At 44.8% G+C, this 22,437-nt stretch overlaps 1 protein-coding gene across 1 annotated transcript in view; it reads left to right on the top strand.

Moving 5' to 3' along the window:
• The window catches only part of SLC7A14 (solute carrier family 7 member 14), a 51,211-nt gene extending 34,797 nt beyond the window's left edge, over positions 1-16,414 (top strand). Inside the window, exons 3-7 of the mRNA XM_065410832.1 lie at positions 245-462; positions 4,393-4,539; positions 5,426-5,634; positions 7,741-8,618; positions 16,092-16,414. Of these exons, the coding sequence (XP_065266904.1) occupies positions 245-462; positions 4,393-4,539; positions 5,426-5,634; positions 7,741-8,618; positions 16,092-16,414 (1,775 nt within the window). The remainder of the gene's footprint in view (positions 1-244; positions 463-4,392; positions 4,540-5,425; positions 5,635-7,740; positions 8,619-16,091) is intronic.
• Positions 16,415-22,437: the final 6,023 nt, after the last annotated feature.

Raw genomic sequence — 22,437 nt, 5'->3', positions numbered from 1 at the left:
AAATGTATCGTAGCTAATGTAAGCAGAGGTACTTGGATTTGTGCCTCCTAAACCAGGGCCTGCTGCACATTAACTATTGATAACCGTTGATCCTTTGCATTAGGATCAGAGCAGCTCTACAAATTTTTATATTGTTCCAGAATCCAGAAGGCAGGGGAGGGGATTTTCCTGAGGTCCTCTCTGTCTCTCTCTCTCGCGCGCTCTGCGTGAAAAGTTACACGTGTATTTTGTTTTGTTTGTCCAGGGAATGGAGAGGAATCATATCCAGATCTTCTCGCTCTTGTTATTGCTGTCATTGTAACCATCATTGTGGCCATGGGGGTGAAGAACTCTGTGGGATTTAACAACGTGCTCAATGCAATTAACCTGGTAGTGTGGATCTTCATCATGATCGCTGGGCTTTTCTTTGTCAATGGCGACAACTGGTCTGAAGGGCAGTTCTTGCCATTTGGATGGTCTGGGGTAAGTGTCTTACACACAATCTGGTATGCTATGGGCAGCAGCAGCCTTCAACTGAAGCATCCTAGCTGGTCACATAGGGCCCACATCATATAAGCCGCACCACTCCAATTCCCATCTGCTGTGCTAGCAGGTCATCATTATTTATTTGTATTTCATAGCACATTGAGGCCCCAACTGAGATCAGAGCCCCCAGTGTGCTAGACACCCTCTGCAAGAGATAGACTATCAGCTCTTCTCAGCAGGAACTAACAAAACATAACAGACAAAGGGTGGGAGAGGAAACTGAGGTGAAGCAACTTGTCCAAGGTCACACACCACAGGTCAGTGGCAGAACTGGGAACAGAACCCAGGGGTCCTGACGACTAGTCCAGGGCCCTAGTCACTGGCCCATGCTGCCCCTCAGGCTATGTAACAACGGAAGTCTTTAGCCACCCTCCCCTCCCCTGCTTCCTTCTTAGAAAGCACCACTTTGGTTTCATCTCCTGACTCCTTGGGCCATGTAAAGAGGTCACAGGGCCTGATAAACAGGGGCGTCTGGGGAGGGCCACCACAGCCGGAGGGGATGGAGCACAGGTAAACAGGAGCAGTTGAGGTAGTTTCTGTGCACTGTGGGTACATCTGAGAAAGAGGGGAAGTCTGCTCAGCGGTGGGGAGGGAGCTGTCTGAGCTCTCTAAAGGGAGGGCCAGCGCTGCTGTATATTGAATTCCCAGAGACAGATTTACAGGGCAATAACTGAAGGACTTTCAACAAGAGTAAAGATGAGCCAAAACTTGCACCATTCTTCCAAACTCCCTCAAACCGTGGGAGTCCAAACCATACAGAATCCAGGTCCCAGCTCTGATCCAGAGACCAAACCCTGACCCACCTCAAACAACTAGACTGACAGCAATAAGCTGAAGAGTAAGATTTTCCAAAGTGCCTACGTGATTTAGGAACCTAAATCCCATTGATTTTTCAATGGAAATCAGGCTCCTGAGTGACTTAAGTGCTTTTAAACCTTTTACCCAAGGTGTTTTACTGGAGCCCTGCTCTCTCCCAGCTGAACGTGGTGAGTTGGGTTATATTGGGATCTAGATCCAAACCCTCTTTGCATCTGCATAACCAAATCCCAAATGACAACCTTTGCTCATCTTTGAAAAAGTCACTTGTGGTCCAGTCTTCCCCCACTCCATCGGAATAAGCTTAGAACTTTTTCATAACTCTAAGCTCGAGAGCCAACCATTTGAAGTGATATGTTGTTATAACGTTATACCAAAATACAGTAGCCATGGATAGAAAAGGAGTTAAGGGAGGACTAGTGCAGTTTCTTTAAAGAGGGGGAAACATACTGATATTTGTTTTGGTTGGTCTTCAGTAAAAATGTTCTAAACTGTTTGTTTTGTGCACTTCATAATGCCACCTGCCAGTGCTTATTTTATGGATGTTAGCTCACAGCTTACTGAGAATTTGGACAGATTTGGCTTTTTCAGCCTGCTTGAACTGGTTTTTATCCAAGGATGAGCAGAGACTGAAAATATCTCGGCTGGACTAAGGCCAAGATAATTTCTCAGATTTACACTGCTCAACTCCATAAGGTTTTGTACAGAAAAATAAGCAGGAAAGTAAAGTAAACCAAGATTCTTGGTTATCAGAGCGGATCCTGGGCTGTCTGATGTTTTTCCTCCCAATTCCCTTAAATAAATCAATATTTTCTGCTAGATAAAACCTAAAGAGAAGAAAGCAGCCCCCTTGAGAGCATATATTGCATTTATCTTTTGAAGCTGCTTGGCCTTTTTATGCCACATATTAGGAACAATAAACAAAGAGAAATAGAAAAAAAAACAGCCATTTCTCTTGTATCCAATCCTACAAAAGACTCAATGCAAAAGTACAGAATTTAAAGGGATAAGGGGCTTGATCTAAGCCCATTGAAGTCAATGGGAGCCTTCCTATTAATTTAAATGGGTTTTGGATCAACTTAAATTTGGCCCCAAAATTTAGCTTTTGTAAAAATAACCATGCAGTCGCTGTGTTTAGGGTGAAACTCATTCTTGTGCAGAGGGCCACCATGAGGCCTCTGCACCAGTTAAGTCCTTTAAAATAGGATTTAAATGAGGCTTCAGTGGTGCAGAGGCCCTCTGCACAGAGGTGAATTTTACCCTCTAGTGCACTGCCAAATAGACAGATTATATAGATTAATATTATACATACACACACACTGCAAACTAACCCACTTCTTGTATCTATCTGAGATACCAACACTTTAAAATCACTACCTTTTTTGTCTGTCTTGCATAAAATACCTTACAGAAAGCCAAGGCCAATTCTTTCCGCCTCTGTATTTAAATAAAGAATTGCTTTCAGTTTGACTCGCAACTTGCCATTTATGTAATTTTCAGCCATTGCACATGCTTCAGTGTTTGTTTCCTCAGTTTGATAACTGTCCTTGATAATATTGTATATTTAAAGAAAATAAACACAATAAAATATTTAAACAGTACAAATAATTCTTCATCCAAGGGTTCCCAGTGAGTGCTGCTAGCCCATCTGCAGTTTCCATACAAAACAGAAGTTATTTTGAAAGCTCCACACAGCTGATTATATGTATTCTGGTCCGTCTATTAGCACATTTTGCTGTCACATTAAAAAGTTCGCTAATATGAAATGTGTGAAAATGTTACAAATCCCTATTAATTTAATCAGATTTGGATTCTAATAGCGTGAAAGCAAGTGACTACATAAAACTGGTAAATTGTCTTATCTGTCACTGTCAGGATCTGTCAACAGATTCAGGGGCTGCATAACTACAGATCTTTGTCAAGCATTAGTAAGTTGCAAATGACCCTCTTGTAGTGAAAACCCAAGCCCCACCAGCCTGCAAATGACACAGGGCCTCCTGCCTCAAAGGGTGGAGTACAAGCTGAGTATTCTCTAATCCAGGGGTCGGCAACGTTTGGCACGTGGCTCGCCAGGGTAAGCACCCTAGCGGGCCGGGCCAGTTTATTTACCTGCTGACGCGGCAGGTTCGGCCGATCGCGGCCCCCACTGGCCGCGGTTCGCCGTCCTGGGCCAATGGGGGCGGCGGGAAGTGGCGCAGGCAAGGGATGTGCTGGCCGCAGCTTCCCGCCGCCCCCATTGGCCCGGGACGGTGAACCGTGGCCAGTGGGGGCCGAGATCGGCCGAACCTGCCACGTCAGCAGGTAAATAAACTGGCCCGGCCCTCTAGGGTGCTTACCCTGGCGAGCTGTGTGCCAAACGTTGCCGACCCCTGCTCTAATCCAATGGATCTCCTAGCCTTGGTTTAACTTTTTTGTTTTAATGTTATTGAATGCTCTTCTATTTCTAGATATTTCATTGTATGGCATGATGTTCAAGTGGCATGTTGAAATAGAAGCACTAGATTAAATCATTGGATTCTTGGTTCTCCCAGGTGCAGGCCCCAAATCAGAATGCTCAGTTTGGACACTCAGATCAGCCTTTAAGTGTCCAAAAGTCCAGTTGAAATGGAACCGGGTTCCTTAGCTTAAGCATCCGTGTTTGAAAACTTAGATACACTCTGAGCCACATCTGCCTTGCTTTACATAGGCTTACTGACTTCCACTCACGTTAAAGGGGGGTAGGATTTGGTCCAATAGGCACTGATTTCAATGTTCTCACAGAAGCCAAAATCCACTCCCCAGCAGGAATAATTCGGCTCGACACTGGGAAACTGTGTAGGAGGAAGTATTAAGGGAAAGCCTCCCTTTAGGCCACTGGGTTGGTAATGGAACTTCTCTGTGGCTGCTACTGGAGGCCTCCTCGGCTGTGGTGCCCCTTCTCTCCTCACCCCCATGTAAAAGTAAAGTGGATCTTCCAGCCCTTGATGGGGGTGGGGCGGGGGAATACAAGGAGGCATCTCTCATTCTACTAGTTTTCCTTCATGTATCTGATTGAGTCAATTATTTGTGCAGGTGCTAAAAGGCGCAGCTACTTGTTTCTATGCCTTCATTGGCTTTGACATAATCGCCACCACAGGAGAAGAAGCTAAGAGTCCCAACACCTCCATTCCCTATGCGATCACGGCTTCATTGGTCACATGCCTGACGGCATATGTATCTGTAAGTACCAAATACATACAATGTTTCTCTACTGTAGCTTCTGTGCTGCTTTCTTTAGTGAGATAATGTGCCAGTGAGATCATGTAACAAATGTTTCCTTCTCTGGTGGATGTGCACGACTACATCAGCTGTGGATGTGTTTGACTCCATCAATGTCTTTCTGTGGCTGCCCTTTGACCTCCCAGTCTGTTGTTTCCAGGCAGAGGACTCAGATAGTTTCATTCTGATGGGGATCCCATTTCCTGTGCCAGCTACATGGAGCATGTGACAGCATGTGACAGCCTGTCTTTTCCCCATGCATAATCTACATCCTCCGATACAAAGGGGAGGTCAGTGTTAAAGACTGCAGCAAAACAAAGAAGAGCACCAGAGATGAAGGACACATTTCCCGAGCTCAGATCATAGCTTATAGGCAGTAACAGGTGTGGGTGGCAAGCATAGAAATGGCAGAAGCATTGTTCTGCTTCTCTGCATCCAAATAAACACACATCTGTCTTCAGGGTAATGGAACAAAATTGAGTGAGTCATAGGGGGAAAATGTTGTTCTGACTGTTTTACCCAAAACCTATCCAAAGGCCATCAGGCTATCCTCTTTCTTTAATCATGGCAGTTACCAGCCAAGCCCCTTCATTTATTTTTCATTTAGATAATTGTTCTGCTGTGAAGACCATATTTTGTCCTTTGCAAATAATGGTTTAAGTATGCTATATAAGAAACTTAGGACATGTGGCCATTTCTGAAACCACATTTTAAATATTTCTGACTTTCATCACTGAGAAACTGATCTCGTCCACTGTGGGTCCTTGGCAGAAATATATGCTGCAGTCAAGAACAACCCTCTGTGCTCCTCCACTCCTACCTTGGTGTCTTCTTTTGTCTTTGATAGGTGAGTGTAATCTTAACTCTGATGGTGCCATACTCTGCCATTGATTCTGAATCCCCTTTGATGGAAATGTTTGTAGCCCACGGATTCTATGCCGCTAAATTCATTGTTGCCATCGGATCTGTAGCAGGATTGACAGTGAGCTTGCTGGGCTCCCTTTTCCCAATGCCAAGAATCATTTATGCCATGGCTGGCGATGGGCTGCTCTTCAGGTGAGTCATGCTTTTGCTGTCATTTATTTTTGCCCCCTGATGCTTTGTGACTTGAGTTCAAGTTAAAAATGGTTGATGCAAAGTCAGTCATTTCATCTTCTCTATGGAAACCTTTCAGTTTAATGGCTGCATTTCTCTTTTAGCACGTATGTGATCAAATAGCCAGAGAACTGCAAAGTCAGGGGAGCAGTGATACCTTGAGAAGGCTTCACAGCAGCTCAGGTCTGCTAGGAATCCTCAGAAGTTCTAAAAGAAGAAGGGAAACATGTGGGATACCCGCTCTCCACACTTCACCAGGCTCTGAGAGCCATATCCTGCCATTGGTTGGAACACGGGGGCAATGGGAGCTTAGCTTAAAAATCAGCAACTGGGAATGCGAGCACAAATCAGAGTTTATAATCTGGGAAATCAGGAGGGATCTACAAGAGCAGTAGCTGATGTCAGAGTTTACACAGGGAATGTGTGTCTGCATATCTGAGGGCGGGGTGAATAGTCTAAATAAAAGTAACTCATACCTATGTCTTTCAAAATAATCACATCCTGTTCACGCATAGAGGAGTAAATGTGCAATAACCCACCTATCAAAAAAAAAAAAAAAGCCCAAACAAACACACACCTCTCAAAGTAAAAATATCAAGGCCAAAGTCACACTTTGGTTTAAGACTTTTGTTTTTTCCAAAAAGTCATTTTTAAAATTGCCTGAGATGTTCCTGGTTCATTACTCAGCACAGCGACCTAAATTATACCAACATCATTACAGATACTTTCCCCACTGAGAAATGCACTCTGGGGTTTTTCATAGGAAAGAAAGTAAAAGAAACAGCCAGAATTGTACAGAAATTAAATCTAAATATTTTCCCTAGAATAAACTCACATCTAGATTGTAAAACCTACTGACCTTTGTGTTTGCTTGTTTTATAAAAGAAAAGGAGTAATACTTCTACTGTAACTTAGGCCTGGTCTACATTAGGGGGTGGGATCGATCTAAGATACGCAACTTCAGCTACGAGAATAGCGTAGCTAAAGTCGACGTATCTTAGATCGAATTAAAATTACTTACTTCGCGTCCTCGCGGCACGGGATCGACAGCCGCAGCTCCCCCGTCGACTTTGCTTCCGCCTCTCGCACTGCTGGAGTTCAGCAGTCGATGGGAGAGCGATCGGGGATCGATTTATCGCGTCTACACTACATGCGATAAATCGATCCCCGATAGATCGATCGCTACCCGCTGATCTGGCGGGTAATGTAGACGTACCCTTAGAATTAAATATACTCCATTTGTCACAGCACCGTTACTGTAAAACACTTGCACTGCAGAGCTTTGAATTACCACTTTGAATTTACAAGTAGTTAGGGCCCAATCCAAATCTCAGTGAAGTCAATGGGAGTCCTTCCATTGACTTCAGTGAGTTTTGGATCAGGCTTTTAGACTATTAACTCCTGGAGATCCGGGGCCTGCATATTGTGGTTCTATATAAATACCATAGGCCGACAGACAGGTGTAGGCCTTGGCATGTTAAACACATATGGATATGTTTGTAAATGTGTTTGTAAAAGGCCCAATCCTACAAACATTACCAAGCTCGGTGGGTTCTACCATGAGAATCCCAGCTGTGATCAATGAGGCTACCCATATTAGCAAACTCAATAGTAGATATAACCATAGTCGGTATGACTATGAGCTCTCTCCTCTGTTTTATGTGCACCTAAAGCTTCTAGTGAACTAACAGGAGTTTGGGGTGTGCAAAGAATGCACGATCAAGTCCTATGGGGGGGGGGATGTTCAAAAACATTCATCATTGGCCCAACTCTGCTCTCATTGAAGTCAATGGGAGTTTCACCCTAAATGATCTGATGTGCACTTCAGATCATACTGAGATGCCTGGAGCTACAAGCTACCCAAAATTCAGGGTAGGCTCCCTTGTCATTATAGTCATTTCTTTGGGAAGGTCAGGCACTGGAGTTTTACCCAGAGAAGCAATTATACTAGAGCTTAGTCTAGCTCCAAACCCTAGTACCGCGGCTTTGCATCCAGGTAAGTGTTACTGTCACAGGGAGCCTCCACTGGGTGCAGTTTTAACATTCTGTGACTGTTTCACACTCTAGATTCTTGTCCCATGTGAGTTCTTACACGGAGACTCCAGTGGTGGCTTGTATTGTCTCAGGATTTCTAGCAGCACTGCTCTCCTTGCTGGTCAGCCTACGGGACCTGATAGAAATGATGTCCATCGGCACACTCCTGGCCTACACTTTGGTCTCTGTTTGTGTCTTGCTTCTCCGATACCAGCCAGAGAGTGACATTGACGGCTTTGTCAAATTCCTCTCTGAGGAACACACCAAGAAGAAGGAAGGGATTCTAGCTGACTGTGAGAAGGAGGTTTGCTCTCCAGTGAGCGAAGGGGAGGAGTTTACTGGCCCACTCACCAACACGTGCGGTGCAAAAAATCTGCCATCGCTGGGTGACAATGAGATGCTCATTGGGAAAGCAGATAAACCCACCTACAACATCAACCACCCCAACTATGGCACAGTCGACATGACCTCAGGAATCGAGGCAGATGAGTCTGAAAACATTTACCTCATCAAGCTGAAGAAGTTAATAGGACCACGTTATTACACAATGAGGATTCACCTGGGACTGCCAGGGAAAATGGATCGCCCAACAGCAGCTACTGGCCGCACTGTCACCACCTGTGTGCTCCTGCTTTTCGTCCTGATGTTCATCTTCTGCTCTTTCATAATTTTCGGTGCAGACTATATCTATGACAAGAGCTGGTGGGCTATTCTCCTGATGGTTTTGATGGTCCTGCTCATCATTGCATTGGTATTTGTGATCTTGCAACAGCCAGAAAACCCCAAAAAGCTGCCATATATGGCACCTTGTCTCCCTTTCGTCCCTGCATTTGCCATGTTGGTGAATATTTATCTCATGCTGAAGCTCTCCACGATCACATGGGTCCGATTTGCTGTTTGGTGTTTCGTGGGTAAGTCTTGGATTTTTTAAGTGAGTCTGTTGTAAAAGTAACTTCTCTAGCAGATGGAAACCTAGATGTCACTCTCCTTTTTCCTCCCTCCCCCACTTCCTGCCCCTCCCCTCCTTTTCTTTACCTTCTGTTCTTCTGCCCCCTTTTTTTCTTTTTTCCATGTTCTCCCCTTATTTGGGGGAGTTTTTTTGAATATAATATAAATTCCAAAAAAAGGGGGGGAGGGGGGAACTTTATTAATTAGAACAATTGGACCATGCTGTCACTCTAACCAGTCTGAGTTGTCAGCTAGGGTATATCACAATCCTTCTCCCTTCTGCAGCATCTTCAGCTGTAATCCCAAAGCACTTTTAAAAACTCAGATTAATTCAGCACCCCTGGGAAGTGGCCTAGCATCATTATCCTCACATTGCAAATGGAGACACTGAAGCACAGAGGGGTGAAGTGCCTTGCCCATGGTCACCCTGCAGGGCAGAGGCACAATCAGGAATAGAATCCAGGTCTTACTTGCAATCTGACCATCTATTCAGCCAACCACACTGAAACTCCAGCTACACAGGCTGTAGGGTGAGCCAGTGTCAGGCTGGGGACTAGAAGGCAGGAAACCTGGTTCACAGTCTCCCATTTTAACAATCATACAACACCGTCTCTTAAAGCCAGCGCTTAACGGTTAGCATTCATGTTTATGTATGTATGTATTTATTTATGGTTACTTTTTTCCATCTCCCACCCTGCTGTCCGGGCACGTCTACAAACATTCAGACAGTCGGTATCAACATTAAAATGATCATCTCTGCAATAAACTCCTCTCCCACCACTGAAATATTTACATTTCTCACACACACCCCAACTACTCCCCACTATCATCACAATCATAACAGTCCCACATCTACCAACCCACCCTCTCCAAATGCCCAGAGGGGGAAAATGGGCCTTGTAGCATGTCCAGAAGATTAACAAATCTGGGCCATAGAGAACCAAAGCAGGACGAGAATGCCAGAGTCAAGGACCCCTCATGGGGAATATTATTATTTGTATCATGGTAGGGCCTAGGAGACCCAGTCATGGACCCCATAGTGCTAGGGTGCTGTACAGACTCAGAACAAAAAGACTGTTCCTGCCCCAAATGTCCTGCCAACAGCCCTCTTCCCAATCCAACCAAGGCTCAGGATCCTCCATTGATTGCAACTGTGGCCGCAAGGCACAGGGTGAGAGTTGGGAAGCTGTATGCTCAGTGTTATTCTGCTTACAAGATTAAGCCTTTTTTTAAAGAGGAACAATGATTGACATCCGAGCCGACAGCTTGTCCGCCATGTGTCAGCCTGATCCAAATTCAAGCAATCTTCTTCTCATCATCCTCATCCCTACCAGGGATGGTGATGGGAGAGAAGAGCAGCTCAGCATTTACCACAGTGATGCTGCTGGGTTCCACTCGAACCTTTCCATTCCAGCTGGCAGCTGCAAAGTCTGGCCTTATCAACGGCTGTTATTGGTAGACATTTACTCCATTTGACTAAAAGTGAAAAACAATCAACAATGAAAAAACCCCTCCATATATGTTATCAGCAGCAGGCAGGTTTTCCTGTTTATAAAAGAATCCAGAGGGACTAGTTGTCCCACCCACCATGAAAGCTGCTTGGGTCTCACTCCCTTATCTGTCATCACAGAACTGCAGGGCCAGGGCAGATTTCAGCAGCTGTGCTTTCACCTGCCCTGCATAGTTTGGGGGCTGCTTTCCCTAGCAAGTAAATGGCCTGTTTTATGAGTTAGCCATTGCACTAAATCCAGTGTTTAATAGTTTTTTTCCATAACTAATTTGGGTACCTGTTCAAATGTTGGTTTCTCGTAAATGAACCCGGAAGTTGTTTGATGGAATGTCCTCCAGGAGAAGAGCACCAGAGAGATGGCTAGAGATAAATCGGTTTATTCAGTGAAATGAATTATTCTCCCTTCCATAGCTGCTGAAGGGCCCAGCCAAATTAAACTGGCTCTAAGCACTCTCCTGATCTCTTCATTGCAGACTAGCTGGGTAACTCACATAGCAGAAGTGATAAGCTTGTGTTACTTAGTGTAACAGCTCATTTCCAGTCATAGTTCTTGATCCACATGAATGGGCCCCTGTGCGCCTGCAAAGTCCTATTGATTTCAGTGGGACTCTCCATAGGCACAAGGGATCGTGTGGGTCAAATTGCAGGATCGGCATAGTCAGCACAAGAGTTACTGAACCCAGACTTGGGTTCAATTTTTCCAAAAGGTCCAAGTAGCAAGCCAAAGAGCTTCAGCAATAGCATATTGTGCCCGCTCCCAGGCTATCAGGAGTTGATTGAACATTCCTTGTCTCAGGCCAGACTTCATGCTAACTTCACCATTTAGGGTACGTCTTGCAGAGTTAACGGGAGATAGCTACGCTCGAGTCTCTCCTCTTGAGTTAGCCTGGCTCACGGGAGCGCAGCCACAGTGCAAAATAACGCTCACGCTGCTGTGTTTTCACTGACGCTGCAATCACTTGTGCGTGACACTAAGACTCCTGGGGGCACATCCCATGGTTCTGCAGGAACCTGAGCCTTTCCTGGTGAATCAAGGAAGAACTTGTTGGAAGGCATTGGAGGACCAGCAGCACTCAAGTGGAGCTAAGCTGCATCCATGCTATAAAGGAGTCAAGTTAGCAGTAAGACATTTTAGCCTATACCCGCTGACAGGCCAGCCAGCTAGAGCTGAAAGCATCACCACACTCGATCTAAGGGGTTTTGTGTGTGGACAGGACTCGAGTGAGGAGTAACATTCCATTCAACTTACAACTCAAGTTACCTCTGCAATGAAGACAAGCCCTTCTGCTCTTGATATAGGAAAATGTTGTGTTCTGTTCTGGTCACTCATTTCTAAAAGGTTATAACAGAAACAGGAGAGGTACAGAGAAGTGCAGCAGAAATGGCTAGAGGAATAGAAAGACCTCCACATGCAGCGTTGTAGTTTAGAAAGCAGACAAATAAAAGGTAACGTGATAGAAGTGTTTAATGAGTGGTGCAGAGAAGGGCATTAGATGCTTCCTATTTGCCCCTGCATAACACTAAAACAAGGGGACACCAATGAAATAATTGGCAACACATTTAAAACCGGGAAAGGAAATACTTGTTTTGCTTTACACAGTGCATAACCGAAGCCAAGAACTTAACAGTATCTAAAAAGAATGAGACATCGGTATGAATAACAAGAACAGCCACATTTACCTTACATTAAAATAAAATAAGCATAAGGGATATAACTCCTTATGCTCTAGGGCATAACACAGCCATTAACTGCCTGGGGCTTGCAAAGTACTTCTCCTATGTGCAAGTTATTCCATGATTTGTCTGTAACGGGGTATCTTGCACCTTCCTCTGAAGCATCTCTAATGGGATACAAGGACCACTCGTCTTATCCAATATGGCAGTGCCTGTGTCTTCTATGTTCCTAATTGCAATGTGAGACTTTATTCACTTTCACTGGATGAAGTTGGTTCTCTCAATGCATCTGGCATCAGATGAGGATGTGTCATCCTCCTCAGGCTCAGCAGAGCCAATGGAGCATTGACCCGTGCTCTCAGCTTCTGGATGGGAATTCCAGCTGAGCTCTGGTTTAAAAAAAAAAGACCTCCGCTTTAAAGCCGAAAAGAGGGTAGGTGACAATCCTAAAACCTCAACATTTTCCTAAGGCTCTGGAGTGTATTGTGCAGAGAGAGCGCCCTCTTGCTCTGTACTCTTCAGAAAGGGGGAACTATACAGAATCTTTGGAAAAGAGGTCAATTACGTACAATCCCAGAGGTTCCCGAGTCCTGAGAGCCCTGAGAACCGAGCAGTCCTGTCCCAAAGGTGCTTTCTCTCTCCCTACTTCCCAATCAGGCACGCTTGCGTAATTGTTGCACTCCAGAAATAGTGCACTAAGTACATTCTGTAGCTCCACAGCACTCACCCAGAATCTAAATAGTGGTAAACAATTTAATTTGTTTTGCTTTGGCTTTTTTATTTCAAAGCAGCCCTACGCAGCTGAGCAGTAAAGTAAGCAGAGGGCTTCACAAGATGTATTTTTAGGATTTAATTGGACTGAGTGCAGACTAGCACTTCCCAGGGCTCAGAACTGCAGCTTCATTAAATTTCTATGAACAGACAGACCATCTGGTGGTGCAGGATCCATAATTTTCAACCATATCAGGAGAGATCTAGGACCCTGGCTCATCTATTTTTTAATACTCCAGGCTGACTGGGGATGAGGAACTCAGTGGCAGGAGCAGAAAGCCTTATTGCTTCATGTGAGCATTTTAGTAAAAACAGCCAAATTCTGAGCTTATGGAAGCAGGAGTCAGTTTTTTAAGTGGAGTTTTCAGTATTTTAAGTATTTCCAACCCCAAGCATTCAAAAATCATGAGTCAGGCCCCCTAAAATTATGAGATTGGCTTAAAAACCATGAGATTTAAGAAAAATAATATATTCTGGGCTCTTTTTAGTTGCCTTCTAGTCAGGGGTGAAAGTGAGCCGGTATGGGCTGGTACAGCATACCAGTAAGAAGCCGGTACCGGCCCGGGGCAGCGCTTTAAGGAGGGTCCTTTGCCGCGGCAGTGCTTTAACGTTGCTGCCCCTTCCCCCCATCGGCGGCCCTGCCAGTAGGGACCCTACCAGCAGGGCCACCAATGGGGGAGGAGTAAAAGGGGCAGCTGCCCTGGGGCTGGCGATTTAAAAGGGCCCGGGGCTCCTGGCCACCGCCACCATGGCAGTGGCCGGAGCCCCGGGCAGCTCGGATGGGCTGGCTGGGGGAGGCTGACCCCCTCCCAGCCCCGCCCCTTCTGCCCAAGGCCCCGCCCCTTCCACCCAAAGTGCCAGCCCCCGTACCAGTAAGAATTTATTATTACTTTCACTCCTGCTTGTAGTGCTGGAGCCTTTAGGGTTCACATTTTCAAGCTTCCCTCCACAGTCATGATGGCTAGAAACTTTCTTTTTTTTAAGTGAAAACTGAGCTTTTCACATAATCACCTGACTCCAGGAACACCAAATATCGCAAGACTTATGATTCTAGCCTGAGTTGCAGAGAAAAGCTTAAAAATATGACACCTAAAGATTCAAAAATTATAAGGTAAAGGCAAATAAAAAGAACCCCCAAACGGGGCGGCCAGAACGGCAAAGCAAAAAACAAAAACAAAAAAAAAACCCACAAACCTGCAGCGCGGCCAGAGCCAGGGTGCAGGGGGAAGGGGGAGGGAGCTGGAGGGATAGAGAGAGAAGGGGGGCGGCCAGGGCTTCAGCGGGGCGCTGCCATGCGGCCCCTCCCACCCCGCCGCCTGCCGGGAGGGCTCTGCGCCGCTCCGGTTGGCTGGGAGGGAAGGACGCGGGCTGCCCTGCCGGGCTTGCTGCAGGGCACTCCTGTCCTCCGCGCCGCTGTCCCCTACAGGGCGGCTGGAGCGTAACAACACCAAAAAAAAAAAAAAAGCGGCCGTGCCGCCCTGGGATTGGGCAGAATGCCGCCTCCTACAAGCTGCCGCCCCAAGCACAAGCTTGCTCAGCTGGTGCCTGGAGCCGGCCCTGTCTACTGTACTTTACTTCTGGCAGTGGCCAACACCCAGTTGCTTCAGAAATTCTGTGATCATATTCAGTTGTTCATGGGAGATCATTTATTCCTGACCTTTGCAGGCAGTTCACACCCTGGAGCATGAGACGTCTATCTCGGAGGAGCCTGTTTTACAAAATGTAGCTCTTTTGCAGTAGCTGCTACACATGATTTTGAGGCTGGAGGTCACACACACAAATGTTTGTTGACTCTCAGGAGAAATAGCCATACACTGTACCCTGTCACTTAAGAAGCTGCGGCTCCAGTCAAATATAATGACTTCCTCCTGCAGCTTTAAATCAAGGGTGACTTCAAAACAGCAACAAAGTCTGCTAGGTTTAATTAACTTTCCCCTGTGGCTTACATGGCATCAGTTCAGTTACCAGCCACAGGCAATTACTAAAGGAAGCGTCTCTTAAATTTAATTATTTCCCCTGCAGCTTCTGTGGTAAAGAGCTGAAGTGGGTACAGTTTGTTTTACCTTTGCTGTTGTGTGAGACTTGCAGTAGTGGTGTGTGAATTCTCTGTTATCTCACATGATGATGTCAGGCCTGGTCTACACTACCCGCCTGAATCGGCGGGTAGAAATCGACCTCTCGGGGATCGATTTATCGCGTCCCGTCAGGACGCGACAATCGATCCCCGAATCGACGCTCTTACTCCACCAGCGAAGGTGGGAGTAAGAGCCGTCGACGGGAAGCCGCGGAGGTCGATTTTGCCACCGTCCTCACAGCGGGGTAAGTCGGCTGCGATACGTCGAATTCAGCTACGCTATTCGCGTAGCTGAATTTGCGTATCTTAAATCGACCCCCGCCCTGTAGTGTAGATGTAGCCTCAGCCACTGCCAGAGCTGAGACAGACCCGAGCCAATGAAATTCCTGCAGGAACACATCTGCAGTAGATGGATTCTTGAATCCATTACCAATTAAGGATCTTAAATCTCCATATACCTTGGCTTCTGGAAAAAAACATTCCTGGTAGGTGGGAGGGAGAGATTGTGTACTGTCACATGAGAAGAGAGTGAGAAAGAAAAGCTTGAAAAGAAACTAACAGCAACAGGAGGGCAGGATTTCTGTATCATTTTAGCATCAAACATATTTAACCTTATGACTGTGAAGCACATTGGCTCTGTGCAACGAACGGTATGAGAGAGAGAGTGGGAATGCAGGGAACACCGAACAGACAGAAGAGAAATGGTAGCTGAGGAGGAGAAAGGTATGAAAATGCAATTTGGGGATTTTATCGTGAGTCTAATGATATTTGATGTTTTTCTTCAAGTCCCAGATCCTGGAGTCATGTGTTTATGTGAGAATTTCACCTTGCATTTAAAACAATAAGTATAGTTCTAGCCCTTGTGTTTGCAGAGAGAAACTTGAAAACGTGAACCCCAAAGGTTCAAAAACCAGAAGGCAAATGAAAAGAATCCAAATTGTATTATTTTAAAATCTCATGATGATTTATAAACCCATCTCATGATTTTGAAGGTCTGATATTGCATAGACCAGATCCTCAGCTGGTGCAAATCAGTGTAATTCCATTGACTTCAATGACGTCCCTTCAGCTAGACTGATTTACACTAGCTGGGGATCTGGGCCAAATATGTGACCCATATATCCCAGCTGGGAGCAATGGTGCCTAACTCCAGTAACTGTGTCTTTACAACTATGCCGTATTTCTTATTCTTCTCTTCCCGCCACTCTAAAATATATGTATTCCATATAGCTAATAGAGAGACAAACAGCTGTGCAGTAACATCACCGTATCGATTTTATAAGATCATTGTGTTTAACTGTTTAATCTTTGACTAACAGACCACACCATTTTTTTATTCCAAAGTGTTTCCTTTCTCAGATAGTTAACAGTTGTACCCCTCAATGTCTCCCCCCACCTCCCTCTCAGGCTTGCTCATTTACTTTGGCTACGGCATGTGGAACAGCACACTTGAGATCAGCGCCCGGGAAGAGGTCCTTCATCAGAGCACATACCAGCGCTACGATGTGGATGTTGACCCATTCTCAGTCGAAGAAGGCTTTTCCTACGCTAATGAGAGTGACAACTACCAGGACTGGGGGCCTTCAGAAGACAAAGGCTTCTCTTACCAGCAGATGTCGGCGGCAAAGGAAAGCAGTCGGACGAGTAGCAAATCGAAAAGCAAAGGCAAACACAAACAGAACTTCGAGGCCCTGATTGCAAATGATGAGCTCGACTACTCACCAGAATAGGCATAACACAAACAAAACCACAATGCTATTTCTCACTAACCTAACCCTTGGGCTAGAATGTGAAGGCTTCTTTGGCTCTCATTTTAAATTCCATCTTTCCTAAAATTTCAGTGCCCAGAATCACGTCACTTACTCACTCACTTTTTTACTCTTCAGGATAGTTCTATAAAAAAGTTTATCCTGAATTCTGAGATTGTCACATTGAACAAAACAAGCAAGTGACCCATTTGGAGTCCACCAGCATGGCCTATCTTGGTGCATGTTACCAAGTGGGCCAGCACATGGATGGATTGGCTGACTGGCAGATTCTTTCTATGTCTATTAAGCATCCTATTGACCTCTTTTGGCAGCACTGACAATGTGATTTAAATGAGACAAGTGCCAAATAGGGTGGGTTTCATGTGAGCAGTTACATGACCAGCTGAATTGGTGGGGGCATGAGACATATTCTCTGTGCTTTCCATAGAGACTATTTACCCCGTGACTATACTGGTGTGAAGCAACATATTTGGCATTTTCTTAGCAAGTATATTTTTTCCTTGAACTTATAGAAAGAAAACCTTTGCTAGCTAGGTGTAAGCATACTGAAGCAGTAAAACATTTCCCAAGGGAATCTCAGGAGTAGATTGAAAGGGGATCCAGGGATCTTGGTCTCACAGAGCAACATTTTCATCCTCCATTTCATCACCATGGCACTCACTGCAAACACCATGGCTAGGGATGGGCCTGAACCAAACTTCCCGAATCCAAACACTCCAAGCTTTGGGATTAAAATGCAATCTTCATGGCTTGCACCATGCTCTAGGACAGACCAAATCAAAATTTCAGATCCCAGCACATCTGAATTTCTCAGCTCTGGATCTAAGCTTTCTGGTTTGGGCCCATCCTTAATCATGATGAGGGTCACTCCTCATCTAGGCTTAATTCATTCCTCTATAAATACTCATAAATATTAAACTTCATTTCTCTTGGTACCATAGGTACCAAGGCTTGGACTCCCATTTCCATCATTGTGTGTCTTCTACTGATTCACTGATCCATAATAATTCCCACTGGGCACAGTCCAGATTGTCATTCAGATTTCAGTTCTTCAGATGAAGTTTCTATTTATTACTTCATGTCACATGGGTCATTAACTTTAGGTCGTCACTGGACAATATTTGGGGCAACTGTAGATAACCAGGCCACTGAAATCTCATTCCTTGCCATAAACTATATTTTGTATTAAGGATCCTTACCTTGTATATGTTTTTGAGATTTTTAACCACTGGACTGTTGGGTGCTACTATGAAAAATACTGAAGTGCAACTAGCTACTGTAGTTAATGAAATTCCATAGTATCGCACCTCACTTTGAAACCAAATGGAATAGGCAAAGGGAGCTGGGAGTTCATGTAACACAAGGCTGGGATTCTTAGGCAATGAATGTTTATTGATAGTTAATCCACTGGCTACTAGTAGAGAACTGGCCCAATCCTCCCACTCTCACCTGAGCAAAACTCCCAGCAATGTGAATGGGAGTTTTGCCTGAGTGAGGACTGCAGGATCAGAATAACACAGCCTCCACATATCTAATCACAAGCACACTGGGCCAAACTCACCTGTGGTGTAACTCCACTGAAGCCAGTAGAGTTATGCCAGGGATGACTTTGGCCTGCTATGTCTTTTCCTTCCAATATATAAAAGAAACATAGTTAACTAAACTCTGGTAGGAATTGGCCTGATAAAGAAATTGAACATTTCTGAGTCACTTTCTCCAATCCGTGTTTTTGTTTATTTAGTAACTTAATTGCAATATGCTAAATGCACCTATCAGCACTACTGGGCACATGTACAGAATATTCCATCACATTAAACCCTAAAGCGATACAGAGTCATCGTGGAACACCACCCGCCCAAATTGGCGCTCACCTCACCAGGACAAAGCCGGAGATAAAGATTTTCAAAGCAGCCTTGGGGATTTAGATGCACAAATCATATTAAAATTAACGGGCTGTGTCTCTCAATCCCTTAGGCAGATTTGAAAATCTCAGAGAGGGTATATAGCAGGCCTTGCAGCCTGACCTGATAGCCAGCACACTTGGGTTCTACTAGACCAACAGAGGGGTACATTCCAGGGCTGAAAGCCCCCTTTCTGAGAACAGTCTGCCACCAGCCCCCTGAATTACAAAACTATCACCTGGAGCGTCCTGGCTGACTTTGAGTTTTGGAATGCAGAAGCAGAGAGTCTGGTTGAACATCCTGGCCCCATTGAACTCAATGGGAGCATTGCCATTGACTTCAATGGAGCTAGGATTTCACCCATTTGTCTCTGATGTAGCTCACACCCATACCATATAGGACTAATGTCTTCTTCATAGCACATTTGGATTCTAACTTTCAGAGCCAAGGAGAAATGTTTTATTGTCTCTTCCCTTTAAAAAACATCTGGTTCTTATCACACTGTGTATTTACATAAGAACGGCCATACTGGATCAGACCAATTGGTCCTGTCTTCCGACAGTGGCCAATGCCAGGTGCCTCAGAGGGAATGAACAGCACAGTCAATCACAGAGTGACCCATCCCCTGTCATCCACTCCCAGCTGCTGGCAAACAGGCTTGTGACACTCAGAGCATGGGGTGGCATCTCTAGTGTAAATTATTGATCAGCAACTTCCACACAGATGATCCATTCCTAGCTCAATGGCCCATATAGCAGATCTGGTTTTAAATTATTGCAATACATGAAAAAAAGATTTTTTATCCAAAACCTATTTTTAATGAGCAGAGAGCAGAGAGCATATCAAATACATGAGAGACTAGTCTCTGCTTGAAAGCTACAGGGCTAATTTCTGCCCTTTCAGTTGCACCAGGGTAATCCAGCGAACTCCACTGACCTCATTAGCATTGCTCCAGATGTACACTGGTGTAATCAAGAATAGAATCAGGACCACAGTTCCCCCAGACATTCCCTACCAATGCTTAGCAAAGTCAGACTCCATGGTGCATATTCAGGTGAAATTTACTTGTCACTCTGTCATTTGAATAGGAAGACGTTTGCACTACATTAGCATGAACGTGGTGCATTTAGAGAGTTTTTGCTCACATGGACTCAGAGTAAATAATGCTGGGGCTTGAGAGATACAGTAATTCAGACAATTGATACCACAACACATGTGTGAATAGTCTTTACTTGCATGGGTAGTTCCATGGAAATCAGGGAGGTTCCTGGGGTGAGTTTAGGAGCAGGCCCTCCAGTAGTGGTGATTTTATGCCCAGCGGATATACTGCACCAGATCCTGATTGTGTGAAGCTTGGCCTGAGCCTGCACCCAGAGCACCCTCTGGATCAAGATAAAGCTGTGCCCAGTTCCACCCTCTCCTTCTGGGGGCAAGGCCTGTGACTCCATGGCCCTCCTGCCTTGTAAGGCAGTAAGGGTGCTAGGAAGAGGCCATGTCCTTGCTTAAGGGGCAGGTCTCGCTTGCTGACCAACAGTTGAGGAGCTCAGCCAGAGGGCACTAAGCACCCCCCCACCTCCACCCGCATACAGGAGATGGCTGACATCTCCAAAAGGGAAGGGTGCCCATCAGCAAAAAAACCCCAAAATATTCCCCCAGGTGGTTGGGGGGGGGGAAGAGGAGGGCAGGAGGCAGCACAGAGCCCTTCATCCCCACGCCCAGTAGCGCAAGAGGTCTGACTGAGCCCTCCTCTCTTTCACTGGTACAGACCATTTTGCAGACCCAGGCCTGCAGCAGGACCTGCAGACCATGTGCAGGGGAGATAAAAGATCCACAAGTGACCAGTGAGGGATAATGGGTAGAACTCATTTGTGGGGGTTGGTGGCTCCAGGGCTCCAAACCATGTATCAGCTGCTCCTCATGCCTGATCTCCCAGACCTAAGCCAGGGCAGATCTCCCTTGAAGGAGAGAGAAGTATCTAGGATCTGATACTTTGCACTATTATTTATTAGTAGTATTGCCATAGCATCTCATGGAGCAGGACTTTACTGTGCTAGGCACTGTACAAACACAGAACAAAATCCATACTCTAAATAGCTTACTGTCTAAATACATATGCAGCTGTGAAGGTTTTTTCAACTTATTATAGGACTTTAAATACTATTCCTTACCATTTTCATGCTGGTTAGTATCATTGATTTGTTGAGGGCCAGCTGTGCTCAGCACTGTATGAGACATAGTCCCTGCCCCAGAAAGCGTGCAGTTGGAAAAGATGGACAACACAGAACACTTGGAAAAGCCAGAGGAAGGGTCTAATTAGAGTATTCCTCCCCTTCAAAAAATTACACATGCAGGAAAAAAAGGAACATTGTAAAATCTGGACACTAAAACCAGCCCCTTTTCCTGTCAAGGAAGATGGAGTTCTAGACAGAGGCAAAGGAATTGCTATGATCACTCAGCAAATCCTGGAGCTAGATTTACACCACTTGTCTCAGCTACCAACACAAGAATAAATGACAGGTTCCATGCAATGCAATAGGGCGGCACAGTCTCAATGCAGCACAGATCACAAAAGTTCTTGTTCAGCAACTGTATGGCACAAACACTAAACCCATTCCTGATAGACCTTAGACAGCTAACTAGTCACACTTGTCCTCCTTGAATTTTTCTCTTGTGGAGCCTGTGGTTTGCTTCCACTCCTCCAGGTTAAACTGCAATAATTATCTCTCTTCTCCCTCTGAGATGAAAGCCCAGCTGGACACAGATTGTAGTCACCATTATGACTTTCTAACATCAGCACACAGCTAAGCTGAAATTTAAATGGGACACCTTGGAATGCCACCAGCCGTCACATTTAAAAACTTAAGACACATGGCAAGAAACTGCAAAGAGGAATAGATCCTTTCCTGATGGCTGCACAATAAATTAAATAACACTAGAATTCTCCATAAACAAGAACACATTTATTTATAACGTGACTCCCAGCCAATGTGTTCAGGGTGCTAGACAAACAATTTATATACTGTAATAATAAACTTTGTAGTGCTGGAACCCTGCAGAACACCCGCTGGCTTCCACAAGGTCAAGGAGAGAGGAAGGGAGGTTTATGTCCCTTAGTTTACACAGAGAAAAAACACTGATGTCAGTGGGAGTTTTCTTGGCATAAGGACTTAATGAGAACTAAGGAAGGTCTTCAGGGTTTGGTCCATTCGTTATAAGTGGCTGATCAAACAGTAGGGAGTAGAGCTGGGTAAAATTTTTCAAGCAAATAGTTTTTTCACTGAAAAATGCGGCTTTGGGTCAACCAAATTGATTCACAAATTTGGGCTGAACTACGTGAATAGTTTGGGCCCCAAAAATGGAATTTTAAAGTCAAAACATTTTGTTTCAACATTTTCAAAATGATGTTTGGATTTTCCATTTCATTTAGAAATTTAGCTAGTTATTTAAAAAACAAGAACACCCCCAAAATAATTAAGAAAAACCCTAAAAACTAAATGAAGTAAATTGAGCTACACTAAAAACTGATTTTTTTTTCAAATGTTTCAGTTTGGTCACCAAACTGAAAAAAATTAACAATGCACTCGGCTGTAGTTAGTAAGTGAAAAGAGCTCACTGAAAAAGGTAACTGGGACAAGGAACTTATTTGAAAGGCCAAATTCTAACTTTAGATGCCCAAATATGCCTCCAATGTTACTGTTACAATTGCATAGCTGAGCTCACTAGCGCCATGAAAGGTTCTGTCAGAGACGGACTTCAACCAAATTCCTTCAGTGTCCAAATATCTTCAAATTTGGGTGGAATTTGAATGTTACAGCTTCTGTGTTAATCCCCTATTTCAATAATTGGTCATAAAAATGTCTCTGGATGGCATCTCTGGGGCACAGCAGTTATTTTTCTTTTCTTTCTTTTAGTTGCTTTACTACTTTTTAGCAAAAAAAAAAAAATCTGGGGGCAAAACTGGCTAACGGATCTTTTCAAAACTTTTACTCACACTTTAAAACTTTTCACCAAAGAGGCCTTTAAAATTAATAACGTATGAGATTTTCCAATATAACAGGCTCTTACCATCAACTTGTCAATTTC

Source organism: Emys orbicularis, chromosome 9 (genome assembly GCF_028017835.1).
Source record: "Emys orbicularis isolate rEmyOrb1 chromosome 9, rEmyOrb1.hap1, whole genome shotgun sequence".
Lineage (NCBI taxonomy): Eukaryota > Metazoa > Chordata > Testudines > Emydidae > Emys > Emys orbicularis.
Note: the sequence above shows the minus strand (reverse complement) of the source record. Positions and strands in the feature narration are given on the sequence as shown.